This window comes from Erythrolamprus reginae, chromosome 1 (genome assembly GCF_031021105.1).
Source record: "Erythrolamprus reginae isolate rEryReg1 chromosome 1, rEryReg1.hap1, whole genome shotgun sequence".
NCBI lineage: Eukaryota > Metazoa > Chordata > Lepidosauria > Squamata > Dipsadidae > Erythrolamprus > Erythrolamprus reginae.
This window is the reverse complement of record NC_091950.1, coordinates 20758150-20777148: the sequence shown is the minus strand read 5'-3', so window position 1 is coordinate 20777148 and position 18999 is coordinate 20758150. Positions and strand designations below refer to the sequence as shown.

The following is an 18999-nucleotide window of genomic DNA, read 5'->3' as shown; positions in this document are numbered from 1 at the left end:
TCCACAACCAATTGAACGCCGAACTCTACGTTCCTTAAGCCAATGAAAGTTTCCACTTGGACCCGCCTACTGTGTCCTAACGAATACTGTACTACGATGTGCGCACGCGCTGTCTTAACCAATGCCCCACCCTTTTCTTCGTCTCGGCCCATCAGCCAATCAGCAACGCTTTCTTCCACATTGGCACAGCCTTAAAAGGCGAGGAGGTGGGAAGAGAAAATACTGTTTACCTCAGAAAAGAAACCCGCACGACCGAACGGTGGAGAAGAATAAGAAGAAAAGACGTGGGGGAGGGAAGGGGGCGTGGCCTCATTTTTTCCACGAAGCCTTGGCGAGGGAGCCGATTCCAAGAGAGAGGGAGCGCCGCTCTTGAGCAACCGGAAGTAGGCCGGGCTTTGGTTCGATACAAGTGGGCGCCGCTGACGCAATTCTACGTCACGGATGGGAGGGGCTATCTCCGCCCACTGCCATATAAAGGCAGTTGGCCGTCCTCCGACGCCCGCCATTTTGTGCTGCCGAAGAGAGCAGAACGAAGCAAAGTCTCGCCGAGAGGTAGCCCAGAAGGAGGGGGCTGGAAGGAGGAGGAGAAAAGGGCAAAGACCCGACCGGGGGTTCGGCGACCAGGGGGCGGCCCGGATGGTGAAATCCTCCCTGCAGCGGATCCTCAACAGTCATTGCTTTGCCCGCGAGAAGGAGGGAAATAAAAAGACCAGTATCGACACCATGCCCACCCTGCCCACCAACGCCGCTTTGAGGAGGTGAGAAGAGAGAGAGAGGAAATAAAACAAAAAAAACCCACAACCCGGCTAAAATAAACGCCTCGCTTTGCCTCACGCTCCGCGGCCTAGTCTCGCGGCCTCGCCCTGCGAGCCCCGCCCAGGCACGAGGGGAGGGGGCGGAGCCGGCCGGGCCACGCCCCCGTCTCCTAGCAACGTGTGGGGTGAGGGGGAAGAGCGAGCCTTCGGAAACGGAGGTTGTCTCAATGTCTCCTTTCGGGCCGGCTGTGCTCGCTTCTCCCCAATTCCGGGTGTCGTGTGTGGAGGGAGGATGCGCTTTTCCTGCGATCCTCCTGCCGTCTCTTTCACCTTTAGTCTTAACAAGGGGGAGGCTATTTATTAATTAATTTATTCGACTTCTGTGCCGCCCAATCCCGAAGGATTCAGGCCTATTGGGATTCCCTGTGTTCCCCAAAAACCTTGCCCCCCCCCCCGATTCCTAGTTTGGAAGCGTTCCAGAAACAACTCGTTGGAAACGGCCGGGCCCGAAACTCCCCTTCCCTATTTTGCAAACCGAAACTCCGGCATTTAAAAAAAGGGAAGGGAAAAAAGGAACTGAGAGCGGTCTTCTTTTAAAGGGCCTCTGTAGAAGCTCCCTACTTCCTGGTAGCTGAGCGCGTTTGTTAGCTACTTTCCGACCAGAACAGTGGTAAAATCCCTGAGTCCCATTGGGATTTTACTTATTTATTCGATTTTTTTAAAATGCCGCCCTTCTCTTTGACTCGGGGGCTTACAACATGTTGGCATTAGCCCTTTTTTTAAACAGAGCTAGCATATTGCCCCCACAATCCGTGTTTTACCCACCTGGGAAGGATGGAAGGCTGAGTCAACCTTGAGCGGGTGATGAGCAGATCTAGCAGATTGAGCGGCATATAAATTAAATTAATTGAATTAAACTAAAAGAATCGATTTTTTAAAAGAATAATACCTCAACAGAAGGTGTTTCACATTTATTTTATTTATTTATTTATTGGGCTTATATGCCACCCTTCTCCGATGACTCAAGGGGGCTCACAACATAAAAAAATACAATTTACCTCTTGTCCTCTAGATATGGCTTTAAAAGCTGGTGGAGGCCTTATTACTGGTTGTGTGGACTTTTCAGTCTACTGTATAGTCCCCTGCTGGTCACAGTGTTTTCTTGCCAGGTGTCCTCCCCAGAAGTGGGTTGTTTATTGCTTCCTTCCTAAGGCAGTGAGAGACTGCCTTGGCCCAAGATCACCTCCTTTTATGTACTTTTATTAAGGTGGGACTAAAACTCCACAGTCTCTCCATTTCTAGCCTTACCAGGCTCGCTATTTAATTGGTTTCAAAGAAGGAAAGAAAATGGAAAATTCTGATTAGTCCCTTATTGAAGAGAAAAAAATTACTCATTTTACCCCATTAAATGTTGCAAGGTGCCCTGAATCCTTGGAGAAGGGGGGGCATATAAGTCTAATTAATAATAATAATAATAATAATATAATGGTGGTGATTAAAAGTATGTACAATCCCATCAGTACAGGGAGGATGAAGCAAAATTGTATTGAAGCCATAAAGCTTAATTTTTGGGTGGGTCTGGCTTCCTTTTTCTTCCAGTTGCATAAACTAAAGAAATTTTAGTTATATATTACAGGAAAGAGAATTGGAAGAAAGCAACCTTTTATTGATAAAATTAGTTGCTGTCTGTCTATTCCCTTAACTGTTTAAAAATAAACCTTGTCCCTTATTTCACAGTTCCTGGGAAAGATCCTCTATTACCTATGCCTAGAATATCCTTAGCTTAGGGGGAAAAGGTCCCATTTGAGGTGATGTCTTATGTGAAAGTCTGTTTTAAACAAGTTATTCCTTTTCTCAGTTTCACCATCTTTTGGGTGCTGAGCATTAGCATACATTATAATATAAGGTCCAACAATCAAGTAGTAGGAAATATATATTTTTCAAGCCTGAATAGCTGCCCCCCCAAGAATATTTTGCTGTATGTGATCATCCACCTTCCCTGTTGTACATGAAATAAGTCCTATCTTAATACAGGGGGGGAAATCATCTCCCAGCTAGTATGCAGCAACAAGATGACATGAAGGTATTCCTAAGTATACATATAGACATACAGCTCATTTTCATGTGGGTGTTTCTTGCTTCAGATCTTGCCTTTCAAAAAATAAAGGTTTTATTAGAAAGGGAGTTATCTTGTTTTATTTCTATATGAAAAGCTGTACCTTTCTCCTCACCAAATATAGTCCTATGCATACACCCAATCTGCTCCCCTTCAATATGATAACACCCCTCCCACCCCACAATTAGGTGAATTTGAGCACTGTGACAGAATTGCTGAAAAGTAACAGCTGGATACAGTTGATCTATTGTAAAGACAAAAACACTTGATTGCAGGCTTTTCTTACATTCATATTTTCACATAGCAAATTCAATGGAATAAGGAAGGGAGAAGTATATATGGTTTTATTGTATGCTTTCCAAGACTAACCATGCTTCCTTGGTAAGATGAATTGTAGTTAAACCCATCTAGACAGCATCTGCTTAAGAGAAGCAATTGAATTTATAGCTAGAAGTATCTTAAATCGTTAAAGGCAAGCTGTTTGTTTAAATTTGATTTTATCTTTAGCAGATGTGACTTTGCTTGCAAAATGGGTGGCATCAGGGCGATCAGCTTTGCAGTTAGAAACCGAAACCAACAGTGGCCCCTGAGAGTCATAATAATGGATACAGGGAAAATGTTTTGGTTCCTCACCATTTTGAAGAAGGAAACAGCAAAACTTTTCTGTAATATGGACTATAGAATTTAAAAAGATATCTTCCACTCTAGAAAGAGTCAAATAATTCCCAGCCATCCCTGTATGGCTTCACTTTACATCATTCCCCTATGGGAAGAATGGCTGTATGCCACAGAATCTTTTCAGTAATTGATCTGCCTTAAAGTTAACTATGAACTAATTCCCACAACTGATATTTTTGTATGTTTTCTGAATTTGGATTTATACATGCTAAGAAATCTTTAGCCACAACTAAAGGGCTTCATTCAGTACACTATTGGGTTAAACCAAACTACATATTATGGCTTGGTACTAGCGGTGAACTTAATCAAGATAACAGTATTTCATTCGTGCTATGCAGTCAGGAAAAAAGCTGCTTCAGGGAAAAACCCAGCTATTTGGATCACCTAACCAAGGCAAAGTTCACTTGCAATGTTTCCTCAGTTGAACCAGACCAGCTCTAAGACTATAAAATGGTTGGTTGAGATAAGCTTAGATTTTTTGCTTAGCACGCATTTTCTTTTCCTGATATGAGAAGATCTTCATTGTAATAAGTTCCTTTGATGAGCCAAGGAAATTTTGCAGAAGGTACAAAAAAAGGCTGGCTTCTATATCATTCATAGAGTTCCCCATCTTGGGCTCCAGATAATTAATTATGTATAACCCTTCAGCCATCATGATCAATAATTGTGAATAATGGGATATACAGTATTGGCCAACATCCAGAGCTTCCTATGCTTGGGATATTGTTGCATTAAAGTAGAGCCCATTTCAACTTGCTGATGCAGTTCATCTTAGAATTTCCTTTCTCTGTTCTACTGGTATAATTCTCAGTTGTATATGATAGAACAAGGGGCACGTGAATGAAAGTTGTTTTCTTCCTTTGAGAATTTATGAGATGCATCTTCCTGACCCAACTTGGAGACAACTCTAATGTGAATTGTCTTTAGCAGATAGTTGAATTAGGTGCTGTAATAAAAGTAAATTGAATTAGCACCCCCAATAGCCAGCCCTGAATCCCCTTTTTAAATCTGATTAAATGCCATTCAGTATAGTTTCTGCCTGTTAGATTTCTCCCAAGAACTAGCTGGGCCTTTATTCTCCAGACCAGACATTGGCAGTGTTGATTAATGCTACGGCACCTAAAATAATGGTGCCAACAGAACCTTAGACAGGCAGACCGAAATGAATGGCCACTATCTTTTAAGATTTCAATGTATGGCATCTTAGAGATAAGTTTAGCAAGTTTGTTTTTTTAAAGAAAAACATGGCTTATGTGCTTCAGCAAAAACTGTCTGCCATTTCTCTACATTCCAGTCTTGGTTAGATTTAAACAAAGCAGGAAAGAACCATTTTAAAATGTATGCAAAATGGGCTGTTTTATCCATAAACATTTCCCACATAATAGAGAATGGGACTGAAATACTTCATACCATAGTTGAATGGTTTTGATGAGTACTCCATTCAGCTTAGTTTTTGTGGCAAATAATGTCAATATCAGATGAAATACAAAAGAAAGCAGAATGAAAAGCTTTGATTCAGAGCTATTGAAATTGGCCTCAGGACACAATACAGCATTTGAGTATGGAAAATAATGATTAGAAAATAGACGGAATCTATCTTGCATAAGACAATTCCTTACCAGAATTTTTTGGTTCACCCATGTAGATTAATATTTTGGAAACAAATGAGTGAATTCAGAATTTTTGTAAAATTAAGCCCTTATTTAACTGATATATAGGTGACATTGAACAGAGTAAGGTCCAGCTAGTTCAGTGATTTTTTTAGGACTCCATTAGCCAACAGGTAATTGAAGCTATCCATAAAAGAATAAAATGCTGTTTCATATTGCAGGAGTAGCAATGTTAAGCTTAATGCCTATTTTTTTCTGAAGCTATTCTGGGATACATTGATTATTTAATTGCTGAAGTATGTGCACTATCCTTCAAAATAAAATCACAAATTAAAATTTAAAAGCAGTCATCAAATAAATTAAAGTAGGAAACCTTTAATTATTATGAGTAAACCTTAAAACTGTGTTTTAACATTGACTCAAAGCAGTGCAGGGTGAAATTTGCTTCCCTGTGCCGCACTGCACATTAATCAAAACATCTCACACAGCACAAAAAGCCCAGTTTTGTGCAAGGTACGGGAAAGGGGTTCTTAAGTGGAAGGTGGACCCGTTTTGCATTGTCGTCTTCTTTTTTTGGGAAAAAAAGACTGCCGTATATGATAGAAAAGTCTGTTAAAGAGTTTATTTTAGGAATGCTAATTTAATGCCTACTGCTAAAAGATTTCAGGGTTTTTTTAAAGGGTGTTCAAAATGGTGGATTTCTCCCCCTTCTGTTTTGCAAATGGCTGCTGGCAGGATGGTTATGAGAATTTCCCTGAGGGGGACCTTGATCTGCTGCATCTGCTGTGGTGACGCAACCCCAGTGAGCTTGCAGAATGAAAGATGGTGCAGAGGGGAGGGGCTAGCAGGAACAGCAGTAGCTGTGGTTGGTATTAAAGGCAAAATAATTGCTTTCAGTTAAATTGTATGCTGGTGACAAAATCACCTCTGCAAACAAACAGGATTCCTTTCAAGATGACAAAATGTTTTAAATTGCATAATTGAACTACCTTACAAAATTATTACAGAATATAATTGGAGTAGACCCACACATTTTAAAAATACCTTTATATATCCATTTAATTGAAAATTATGGGAGCATCTAATAGTTTGCTAACCTATCTAAGAAAGAATGAAAGTTTTCTATACTATGGTAGTAATTAGGAGAGTCCTAAAGGAAGCCTCTGATTTTTCTAACTTTGAAAGGATTTCTTTTTTAATTTGGCATAGCTGGATCTAATTTTAATGCAAAATGAATTTACTAACAACTGAATATTGGCCAGCTCAGATTATTTCCACTTATTTAAAATAAAATTTATTTATTTATTTATTTGATTTTTATGCCACCCTTCTCCTTAGACTCAGGGCGGCTTACAATATGTTAGCAATAGCACATTAACAGAGCCAACATATTTCCCCACAATCCATTATTGCAATCCAGCAATAAAAGCTACATAACATTAAAAACCAAAACACAGTCACTGAGAAATTAGGACAGCACCAACCATTTCCTAAAAAGCTTCATTAAATAATACTGTCTACCCTTTGTGGCACTGATACATTCTATAATGGGGCAGTCATAATAGGAGCTATGTTTGGGTTCATGCCCACTTGTTGCAAAATGGAACCCTAAACTCCTCCCTCTGCACTTAGTTTAGACAGATTCCACTTACATTAACTGGTCTCTGAAGCCCCGTGGAGTGTTGCAGCTCAAACGCAGCATTTTGCATTGGATTCAGACTTACTAGCAATCAACTGGAGAATAAATGTTGCATTGCAGTACTATTCCTGCTTGCTAGCATCCCAGTTGCTATATTTCTACCAGTTTCTACATAATTTTCAAAGGCTATTTAGAATGTGTTACTGTAATCTAAATGTAGGTTTACAGTTTTTTTGTTTTTTTAAAAACCACAGTCTGAATACAATGGTTATGTAATGTAAAGGTTGCATTGTGACACATAAAGGATCTGTGTTTACTTATTGGATCTACCAAAACTAAGAAGAGACTTTGCACTGAAGTCTGCCCCATTCGGTATATATCCAGGTGTGATTCTGGGGGCAGCTGCATAATTCCCAGAAGTTTAAAACAGTCCATGTAACTACTAGAAACACATAGAGCAGGAATGATACTGAGATAATTTCATCTCTCAGTTTGCTGATCAGATTATCTAGACATCTTCAACTTTAGACTTTCTAAATGTGCTGGTTTATACTTCTTGCTGGCTGGATGTAATGGGTTATTTTTCAACATATTTTAGTCTGCCCTTGAATTTTGATCTCAATAATGTTTCTGTCTTCCTCTCAGTTCCAGGGTGTCCTTCAGTTGCTGTAGTAACCTGGGTCCAGGGCCTCTGTGGTGCTCCTGATGTCCCTCACCCACCCCTGAAGATCCCAGGTGGGCGAGGGAATAGTCGGAGGGATCACAATCTTTCAGCTAACTTATTTTATTCTGTAAGTACCTATCCTCTTTATAAATGGAGATTGATAGAGTTTGAATATGTGGAGGGCTTGAGAAGTGTAAAGGAATTGGAAGAGGGTGGTTTCTGGATTGGGGTATTAAGAGCAATTGTACTCATTTTGTACCTATCTGAATATTGGGCCTGGCAAGTAAAGCCAGCGCAGGAGCGAATCTTGTGTTGTTGGAAAATTTGGACTGCATTGTTTGATCAATATGTTCGGGGGAGCTACAAATCTAAATTCTGTCTTGCTTTCCTAGGATAATCGGCTGAATGTAACAGAAGAAATAACATCAAGTAACAGGACAAGAATCCTGAATATCCAATCCAGGCTGACGGATGCCAAACACATCAGTTGGAGAACTGTGTTGAATAACAGCAATTTGTATATCGAACTTCCCAATGGTTCTATGCCGGAGGGGAGCAAAGACAGGTAGAACAAAATAGCTGGTTTTGAAATAGTCAAGATTACGAAATAGTTCTTAACTGTTAGGTCAACAGCATATTTCATAATCACGAGTAATATAGTTGTTGATCCACAGCTGCAAAATGTTCTTGGGTATTATGCTTGCAGTTATGTTCTTGCCAGTGTCACGTGTTGCCTCTTTTCTTGGATTCAGTTCATACTTTCCCATGATTACATTTCATGACTCTACATGGCATTTGAGAAGAAGGTCAAACTATACATATTGATAGATTTGAAAATTAATTAGTGAAACTGCCAGGTGATACTTTTTCTCCTATTTAGCTGAAACAGTAATGAGTAATTAGAGAAAAAATTATCAGTGCCCTATGGTGTTCAGGAGCATGAGAAAATGATGCATTTTAATTCTCAAAACTATTTTTCACCAACTACATTGAAAGTGTGTGTTGCTGTGGTGTTTGAGAAGGGGCTTCTTGGTTTATAATCATGTGTAAAGCTAGAAGAGCATGAAACTTAAAATGGCCACAAGATTATAGAGCAAAAAGCATATAAACTTGCACAACAGCCCCCAAATATTTGAGCAAAATACAATGAAAAATGCCTCACCACACACACAAGCTTACCCTCACATTGTAACTACTGTTAAAACTATAATCATTTATACAACTAGCCAATATTAAGGCCATGATCTGAGCTCCGGTTCACAAATGAGCCGATTTTTCCCCCTCCTGGTTGCATTTGGGAGCTTAACATTCTTGACTTATCCCTAACTATGTATGGTAGGTGGATTATAGATTTCCTAATTTACAAAGTTCTTTTTTTAATCTTTTAACTTTCCTTCTTATCAGCGGATGTTTTAGATAAAAACCATAGTTTCGAAATACAGTACCGCTGAGGCTGGGTGGGGGAAGTGTCTCACTCTCTTCCTGTCTTTAGTTTTGCAGTTCTTCTTGAGTTTGCGGAAGAGCAGCTTCAAGTAGAGCATGTGTTCATTTGTTTCCACAAGAACCGAGATGACCGAGGTAAGGGAGCTGGGATGTGAGCAGAGACTGCGTTTCTAAGAGGGTTGTGCAATGGGTGGAGCGCTTGATTGCCTGTTAGCCTTGAGTCCTAGATCTCAAGGAGAATTGAGGTACTAAATCTCTTTGTTTTTCCTCATAGCTTCGCTGCTCCGTACCTTCAGCTTCTTGGGCTTTGAGATTGTGAGACCAGGTCATCCCCTTGTCCCCAAGAGACCTGACGCTTGCTTTATGGTGTACACCTTTGAACGAGATTCTTCTGAAGAAGACTAGATTGCAGTGTTTGCCTCTTAGAGCTTGTTCCTTGTCGAAGATGAATCTGTAGGATTTTTTGTCAACATCTTATGCATCAGCATACACGCACACACATAAAACGACTTGCTCTTTGTACGAATTATTGTGACAGCTGCTCTGGTGGTGGGAAAGATGTTGAAAATTTCCAACTCTTGTCATCTTTTCTCTTTTTTTCCCCTGGACTTGTCCGCATGTTGTAATTGTGCAAAAATAAATGCTCACTCCAAATTAGCAGTATATTTCTTGGAAGTTTAATATTGTGTGTTTGTGATACTGAAGTATTCGCTTTAATTCTAAATAAAAGTTTATATTTTACTTTACTGCTGGTTTTACTGTTTCAAAACCTTTTCGGTTTAGAAAGAAATTGGCACAAACCCTTGAATTGTTATCTTTCATTTATATTAAAATCCAGCTACTCCTAACTAGCCTGGTCAATAACTTCGGTTAAAATATATCAGGAACCATCATACATACATAACCAGCTTGGTGGAAGATGCTATAGAGACAGGAAAGTTAGATAAACAATTTTGGATGCAACAACCCACCCTCAGTGGTTGAGCTCCTCTGCACTGACTAGTTTTTAGACATTGTATTATTATTTTAAAAGATATTAAAACATTTATTAATCTACTATCTAAAAAAATACAAGGCTTGTGGAAGTGAAAAGCATATACTGTACTGTACTTGTCTTTGAGTTCTGATCATACAAGTTATTTAACCTTGAAAAACCTGGCAATGGGGAAAGAAGTTATGATGGGTTTAGAGCTCCTCATCTCTGCCTTTCTGCTGTTAAGATCTCCCATCTTTTCCCCCCTTCCCATATGAAAATAAGATTGGGGCAATTTCAAATTTTGGCATTAAATTGGTCACCCTTTCTTGATAAATTATCCCAAAACAATGGACAACTTAAATCCCATAGCTACTTTTCTGAATTGCCTCTACCACATTGCAGAAAGAATATTTTGAAGACTGGATCTTGCCAAGCATTGAATACATGAGCCTGTGAAGGTAATTCTGGATTTCCACTTCGGTATTTCAAGCTGGGATGCAGATTTCCTGTCTCCTTAAACTGGATCTGGTGTTTGGGAAGAAACTAATGGATTACTTCATCTACCTCATTGTCTATCTGAACCAGGACTCCTAATGCCTTCTCCAATGCACTTGCAAGGAGAGTCCAAGACGGGGTTATTCTTCAGTCTGATTGGTCGGGACTGAGTTTAATTTAAATATTAATTATTAGGCAGGCACCGCCTCCCCCCTTAGCCCTCCAGTCTAAAAAACTCAGTCGCAGTAAAGGGACTTCTGAGTTTGCTCACATTGTCACAGTGGTGTCACGTGATGGTATTATGGCTCCCTCCCCTTTGCTAAACCAGTTGTGGCCAGCGCATGACGCATCTGGCCTACGGGCCATGAGTTTGATAGCCTTGGCCTAGAATGTTAACAGTCATGTTCTAACAGGATACATGTTGTAAGACGCACCTAACTAAATTTTTAGTGCTTTTCATGACGACCTCAGACAACTATGCAACCATCTTTTCATAATCATCCTTTGAAGACAACCATAGGTTCTGTCTGTAGCATAAGTTGCCAATGTTAGTCTTGTTTAGGATGGGATTATCGTGGCTCTTGTAGTTCAGGTTTATGTTCCTGAGCTACAGTTCAATGCAGCTGACAAACAATGTGGCCCATGGTGAGGTATGCTGGGAGCTGCAATTTAACAGCTGAAGGGGTGGTAGGACTTCTGCCTGAACTTTGAGGTAAAACTTTTTTTTTTTTACAAACTTACAAATGTTTACCTCTCATGTTTTGCTGGTCTCGGGTTTCCTAACAGATGTGATAAATCAATCCATTCTAAATTATTAATTTCAGTATGCCCCCCCCCCCCCAATGAAGTTTCCTGAGTTAAGTATTGGTTGCCCTTCAAATGGGGTGGAGATTGGGGGCGGGGATTTGACACGTATACTTGCGCCAGGAAGATCCCAAGTTCAATATTTTGGGACTTTCCAATTCCCTTTTTCTCTTACAGTTTGACTATCCTGCATTGATGCCACTTTAAGAAATACGGGCCACAAATCCCATACATAACTTCCAGGGTTCTGCTATACATTCCTGTTGAATTTATTCTCCCAGGAGGCAATTTTTGGAAAAATAAAAAAGACAGGACATTAAAACTCGTGGGATGAAATAATGGAAATGAAGAAAGGCATTTAATACTGCCAGATGAATCCCAGCGACCGGTTAGGTCCCACAGAGTCGGCCTTTTAGAGGGCCTGTCAACTAAACAATGTCATTTGGCAGGACCTAGGGGAAGAGCCTTCTCTGTGAGGGCCCCAAGTCCCGACCCTCTGGAATCAGCTTCCCCCGGAGATTCATACTGCCCCATCCTCCTCGCCTTTCGTAAGAATCTTAAGACTAATTTATGTCATCAGGCTTGGGGCTATTAGATCTTGGCCCCTGGCCAACTGAATGATTGTGTGATTGTTGTAAGAATGAGTGTGACTGACTTTTAATCAATTGGGGATTTTAAATTGGATTAATTTTATTGTAGATTACTGTTATTTATATACTGTAAGCCGCCCCGAGTCTTTGGAGAGGGGCGGCATAGAAATCCAATTAATACAATCAATCAAATAAAATAAAATAATATAATAGAATTGCTTCAGTTTAATACCCCTCCTATCAGCGGCAGTATGCCAAATTATTCAATTCATCTTGATGTCCATAAAGCTGTAATAAACAAAGCTCTAATGTTTAATAAGTGCCATATTGAGAAACCAAAAGAAGACAGGTGGAATCCTTGTGCTTTTAAATTTGATATTTTATTTATCTGTGATGCCTCGAACAGGATTGCATCAGCTGTCCAGACCCAGAAAGCAGTGCCTCCCACATGCGTTCAGTTCTCCTCAGCTAATTATTTAAAATGCTTTACACCCTCAACACTGGGCACCTTAAAAAGATCATACAAGTGAAGAAAGGTACTAGGTCTACTCTCTTCACCGAGGTTCTTAAAACAACAAGGTTGCTGTTTTGGAAAAAAGCCATTGAAAAATATCCAGCTAAGAGTTTCTTTGTGGTTAGCCCAACTCGCCTCCGTGAAATGGCTAATTCACTCGTTCCTATCTTGCCTCTCACTTCCTGTTTCAGATGGCTATTTCTGTTCAGATCTTCTCCACGTAATTCCCAGGAAAAATTCCTTCTCGGCCATGGAGACGACCCTTCCACCATCCAGACTGATCTATAAAATCGACAACAAAAAGCAACAGTTAGAGTAGAAGAGTTTCGGTGGCACAGTGGTCAGAGTGCAGTACATACACATGCACACCATTCATAAAATTGGCCATCTAGGATGTAAAAATTTATGTCCTCCAGGCTTGCTGACACAGCCAGGTCTTCAGTACATGTGCAGAAGCCGAATCTTGTGCCCACGCGCACCTGCGCCGGTCACCGGGAACGTTCTGGTAGCGCTGGCAACAAGGATCCCTTCACTGGAACCAGTGTTGTCCAAAGACACTTCAGGCGAAGAAATAAAGGTCAGTTTTAACCCAGGGGCTGGCGGGAGGGCTTTTTTCAAAGCATAGAACGAGGACAAGCCATCCAAACAGGAAAATCGGCCAAAAATCCAGGAAAAAAAGATGGCAGTGAGCACAGACTGGCACAGTTAGAATTGGATCCACGATGCCAAAATTACATCACCAGAGGGTCACTAGTGGTTCGGGCGATCAGGTCCGAACTGGGAGGAACCCATCCCTGGCTGAGGTGCACAGAGCACTGTGACCTTCCCAACAAAGGGATACCTATTTATCTACTTGCATTTGCATGCTTTTCAACTGCTAGGAGCTGAGGCAAGTAATGGGAGCTCACCCTGTCGTGCAGTGCTTGGGTCTTGAACTCGGGCTGTCTGATTTCCAGCTGACAAATTGAGCACCTTTAACCACTGAGCCATCAAAACTCAGTGAAGGGCTGCAAATTTTTTTACTATCACACTGTGGGTGTGGCTTATTGTGGGTATGGCTTGATTGTCATGTGACCAGGTAGGAGTGGCTTGCTGGCCATTTGAATAGCCACACAAAGGACAAAGGACAGACCGTATTATTTGTTGAGGAGCACAATAACATTTTAAGGTTTTGTCCTGAACCCACAAGGTTCAGTATGATAAGAGATTAGGCAAGTAGCTCCATTTTCTTTAATTACTATAAAAGTTCAGTTCTAGATAATGATTAAAATGATTAAGGCATTTATAAATTTATAAATATTTAATTATACTATTTTAAAAGTAATTAAAGATCATGCTAAGGTACTAGAGAAAGGACAATAAAAAAAACTACTAAGTATTCAATAAATAGTGCATAAACCTATTACCTCCACTGCCTCCCCCCGCCTTGTGGGGACAATAGCCCATTACTGATCACACCCCACTAACTTTGCGAATACTTGCACCTTCAATCATTCTCATTTTAAGCTTAAAACCATGTTTATATCAGATTCCCATTTACAATATTTCCCACAGCTGCAAGTGTGGGGATTTCCAGTCCCCTGCTCTCAAAAAACGATTGGCGACATACGACAACTGGGCCAGAGTGAATTCTCCTCACCTTCCATCAAGAGATCTATGACATCGCCCACTTTGAAACTCAGTTCGTCAGCATCCTGGCTAAGATATCGATACAAAGCCCGACAACGTGGTCCGGAAATCTTGGGTTGTGGTTTGGGTCTTCCTGCAGCAGGAGGTGGCCTTTGGCTAATGCTTCTTTTCCTTTGTGTCCTGATACATCCGAGAGAAAAGAGAACAAGTTAGCCAACATGGCTGAGGACGAGGTTACCCCTGGAACCAACTTCCCCCAGAGATTCGTATGACCTCCACCCTCATGGCCTTTCGAAAGGCCCTTAAATTATGGGCTTTTAGCTTTCTAATTATTGAATTTCTACTATATATTGTTTTCTGTTGCCACCCCGAGTCTGCGGAGAGGGGTGGCATAAAATTTAATAAATAAATAAATAAATAAATAAATAAATAAAACACAGCTCTGTCGACAGGCTTGGAGCCATTGAGCATTATACTCTGCTCCGGCCAGCTGCTATGAATGTACGAAGAATGAATGTTTATTTATTATATTGTATTTTATCATTTTCTGTGGTTGGCTGTGGTGAGTGGCCCCGTTCTGAGGAAACAGAGATGAGCAGCAACCGTCCTCTAGAGTTGGACACCACTGGACATTGGAAATCTTTAGTGAGAGACACGGTGGTGCAGTGGTTAGAGTGCAGTCCCGCATGCTACTTCTGCTGATCAACAGCTTGGCAGCAATTTGGCAGATTGAATCTCACCACTGGCGCAAGGTTGACTCAGCCTTCCATCCTTCCGAGGTGGGTAAAATGAGGGCCCACATTGTTGGGGGCAACATATGCTGACTTTGTAAACAGCACTGTGAAGCGGTATATAAGTCTAAATGCTATTGCTATTTAGGTTTTTTTTTTAAATAAACTAGCACCTACCCAGCCATGCCCTGGTCGGGGACACTGAGGAACTCCATGTTTTGATCCTGGGGTGCCCTGGCCCTTGGCCGCCGTGACATATTTTGTTTTGGAAGTGCCGTGGCAGGGGGTCCTGACCCAGGCCTTTGGGGACTGCAGTAAGTCTGCTCCTGTTGCCTGGTGTTATAAGGAAGTTGAGCAGCTCCATTCCTGCAGATAACTGATGGATTTCCTCCTGGAAGTGGTACAAACAGCAGTCTTAGTAAACCATCCACTTTTTACATACTAAATACCATATTTTTCGGAGTATAAAGTGCATCTTTTCTTCCCTAAAAGAGGCTGAAAATTCAGGTGCGTCTTATACTCTGAATGTAGCCTTTTTCAAAGCTTTTCCCCCCAGCCCTAAGTAGGTGCTAACGATCTTCCCAGCTCTTACCTTGCAGATTCTTTCATTGTTACTCTCTGCAAAGAATGTTTTCCAAGCCCTAAGTCTTTGCTCTGACTTGCTCTAAATAAGTTTCTTTCCAGCCCTAACCAAGTGCTAACGATGTTTCCAGCTCCTACTCACTTTCAAGCTCTTTCATTGTTACTCTCTGTGAAGAATGTTTTCCAAACCCTGTTTTCGTAGGGTTTTATTTATTGCTCTACATACTCCAAATGTTTCCTTCCAGCCCTAACTAGGTGCTGACAACGTTCCCAGCTATTCCCAGCTTGCAAGCTCTTTCATTGTTACTCTTTGCGAAGAATGTTTTTCAATCCCCAAGTCTTTGCAGGGTTTTTTTCATTGCTCTACTTGCACTGAATGTTTCTTTCCAGCCCTAACCAGGTGCTAATGATTTTCCCAACTCTTACTGGCTTGCAAGCTCTTTCATTGTTACTCTCTGCAAAATAAGGTTTTTTTTAAAAGCCCTAACCAGGGGATAAAATAATGTGCTGAAGCTGACCAGACTAAGGACGGCAGCCAGATTAATATCTGGTAAGCAGATTCTTTTGTTTATTTTCCTCCCCCAAAACTAAGATGCGTCCTATACTCGAATGCATCTTATACTGTACTCCAAAAAATACGTTACCCAGCAGATAACCCTCCTTGCTCCTCATTTAGACTCTGTAGGAGATCTGGGATATTTTTGTGTGTGAAATGTGCTTTTGTTGGGGAATTAATTCTTAAACTTTTGAGAGGTCCCTCAAATTCTCAGAGAGCCTAAGACCATGTAGGTTTAAAATTATGAAAGTATAGTTCACCGTATCTGGTGAATTTTAGCTGCTAAACTCTCTAAATTAGTGCTTCTCAAAGTTGGCAACTTTAAGATGTGGGGACTTTCAATTTCCAGAATTCCCCAGCCAAGAAGAGAATTCTGGGAGTTGAAGTCCACACATCTTAAAGGTGTCAATTTTAAAACCTGCAAGCTTCTCTGAGATACATATACCGGTACCTACAAGGAGAGGATCCCATTCTTTACATAATTTTTTAAAAAAATCATAGTGCCCAATCAGAAGCTAAAAAATAAAATAAAAATCACACATCAGGAGGTTTTCCCTCTTCAGACTTAATACCCACTCCAAAGGAGACACTGCAAACAGATTCATAGTGCCTTGGTATGCTTAGGATAGTGCTGACTTTTTGAGCCTGCCTTCTCTATGTTTGTAACTCTCTCACAATAGTCTTAGAAGTTGAGCACAGTCTTCCTACCTCTTGGAATTGGCGCAGCAGCTCGGGATGTTGGTGGGTGCTTGGGAGGACGCCCTCTGCTTTGCTGGATTCCTTTCTTGGTTGGCTCTGTGGGATGAGAAAAAACATGGAGGGAGAAAAGGTTGAAGGTGGAAGTTCTCTGATGGCATTTCTTAATCTGGTGCTAACCTTTGAGTGCCCCCTCTATCTATCTATCTATCTATCTATCTATCTATCTATCTATCTATCTATCTATCTTTCTTTCTTTCTTTCTTTCTTTCTTTCTTCATTAATTCATTGATTCATTGATTCCTTCCTTCCTTCCCTCTTCATTCTCCATTCTTCTTTCTTCCCCTCTTTCCTTATTTTTCCTTCGTTGTTCTCTTCCCCGTTTCCTTCTTTTTCTTTTTTCTTTCCTCTTCCTCTTTCCCTTTCCTTCTTGCATGCTCAATTGCAAAAGAGGAAATATTTCTCCCTTTTTTTTGTTTTTAGTTTGTTTTGCTAGCCCTCTGCCAGCACAAAGGGAGCTCGGGAGGGCTGTGCATGCCACCCCACTCTGAGCTCCATTTCTGCCAGCAGAGGCTCCGGAGGCCTTTGCTGTTTCCAGGCCGGCCCTGTGGGCTAGATCTATACACCTTGCGAGTCTGATCCAGCCCACGGACCTTGAGTTTGACACCCCTGTCCTAGGAGAAGTCAAACCAAGGCATTATTGATGCTGGAAGAGTGCCAGAAAAGATTCAGCTGACCAGCTTCCTTAAACCTCTAAATTGCCCCCCTCTGGTTGGCCTTTCAGACAAGACCCATAAGCTGGCATTAATTTAATTTAATTTAATTTAATTTAATTTAATTAATTTTTTATTATTTAATTCTATGCTACCAAATTCCTGAAGGACTCTGGGTGGTTTACAACAAGATATAGAAATTAAATTTAAAAACATCATAAAAGATTTAAAAACTGTTAAAAATCACATACATATCATTCAGGCCGGACCTCCTCCTCCAGAATTAAGTCCTAAACGAGGGGCAGGGGACTTACTGGAATTTTTAGGCAGCCCATTCCCAATGTAGACACAAAGATTTTTTCCGGATGGTTTGAGAAAAGCTATGTCGCCTGGACCATTCATAAAAGTCACTGTCCGGGTACCGCCTCCGCCCCAGCCTTCCTTCTTCACACGGAATTGTAGTCTGAAATGAAGAAAGAGGAAGACAATCCAGATTACAACATTTAAGGTATGCTGTGGTTTGCACGTGGGATGGGGCAACCTCTAGTCTCAAATCCTAGTTCTAATTCTATATTTGGGCGCTTATTCATCTGCCTTTGGTGATTTCATCCAGGAGAGCCAAAATGGATTAGAGCGCCATTTTGCCCAGACAGCAAAAAACGAATGACACAATTACGCAAATTAGAATTAAGACACTATCACAGGAAATGGTGATGGCCAAAGAAAGGCAAGCTTTAAAAGGGGATTACATAAATTTATGCATGAATGGGCCACAAGAGATTAGTAGTCACCATTATTTATATACAGATAGTCCTCAACTTTCAATCATTTGTTGACGTTACAGTTGTATTGCCACTGGTTTGCATTGTGATGCTTCCATGAGTGATTTCACTTCCGCGCATGCTCAGACAGTGGATTCAGCCTGAAACACAGCTGAGCAGCTGTGCTTTGGGTGGAGAAATAAAGGTCAGTATTAACCCGGGGGCGGGCGGGCTGGAGGGCTATTTTTCAAAGCACAGAGCAAGCAGAAGTCATCAAAACACAGGAAAATTGGACAGAAATTCAGAAAAAAAAGATGGCGGCGAATACAGACTGGCACAGACAGAACTGGATCTGTGATGCCAAAATTATATCACCAGTGGGTTGCTAATGGTTCAGGCGATCTGGTCCGAACTGGGAGGAACCCACCCCTGTAAATTGTAGAGGCAGATAGTGGAGTCCGCCATGTGGCAAGACTTTGTCTATAGGTATAAAAATAATAAAAAGCTCGGCTTGGAAGAATTACCATGTCCATTCTTGGTTTGGGGCCTGACAACTCAAGGGGCTTCTGCAGTATTGGTAGCGAAAATGGAGACCGGTGGGAGGCCACGTGCGGCCGTGTGAGATTTGGCTTCTGTGCATGTGCAGGAAGCCAAATCTCACACAAGGACACGCGCATGCATGAGATTTTTACTGAATTTTGACCTTTTTTTGTTGCGCAGAAGCTGTGTGTGCAACTGCACTGGTAGTGGCAATGACAAAGAACCCCTACCTGGGCTTCTGACTTCTAATCCAGTGGCTAAGGTTACTATACACACAATGGTTTTCCACAGAACCTGAAGATGGATGGATTTGTAGATAAGAGAATGGCAGTGTAGTATTCCTTGTGTAGGTCAAAGGTCATATGGTTGGGCAAGCCCAGATGTGACTCAAAGCCACACATGGATGCTCAGTTCACATTATGCTGTTAGCATGGGCTTTGCTCAGGCTTTACAATCACGGAGTTCTGGGTAGAGTTCAAGCTGAGGAAATTATAGCCTGTAGCAAAA

At 41.2% G+C, this 18999-nt stretch overlaps 2 protein-coding genes across 2 annotated transcripts in view; one reads left to right on the top strand and one right to left on the bottom strand.

The window, feature by feature from the left end:
• The first annotated feature begins 350 nt into the window (after positions 1–350).
• Positions 351–9651, top strand: OAZ1 (ornithine decarboxylase antizyme 1). Its single transcript, XM_070746632.1, is given in 6 exon segments — positions 351–758; positions 7444–7501; positions 7503–7589; positions 7855–8027; positions 8955–9040; positions 9180–9651. Coding segments are annotated over 6 exon segments (852 nt in total). The 5' UTR covers positions 351–441; the 3' UTR covers positions 9311–9651.
• Positions 9652–12131: 2480 nt separating this feature from the next.
• Positions 12132–18999, bottom strand: part of MYO1F (myosin IF) — a 92134-nt gene continuing 85266 nt past the window's right edge. Inside the window, exons 24-28 of the mRNA XM_070746623.1 lie at positions 17506–17654; positions 16491–16577; positions 14822–15035; positions 13924–14093; positions 12132–12566 (exon numbers count right to left, since the gene is read on the bottom strand). Coding sequence (XP_070602724.1) covers positions 12490–12566; positions 13924–14093; positions 14822–15035; positions 16491–16577; positions 17506–17654 — 697 coding nt within the window. The 3' untranslated portion in view covers positions 12132–12489. The remainder of the gene's footprint in view (positions 12567–13923; positions 14094–14821; positions 15036–16490; positions 16578–17505; positions 17655–18999) is intronic.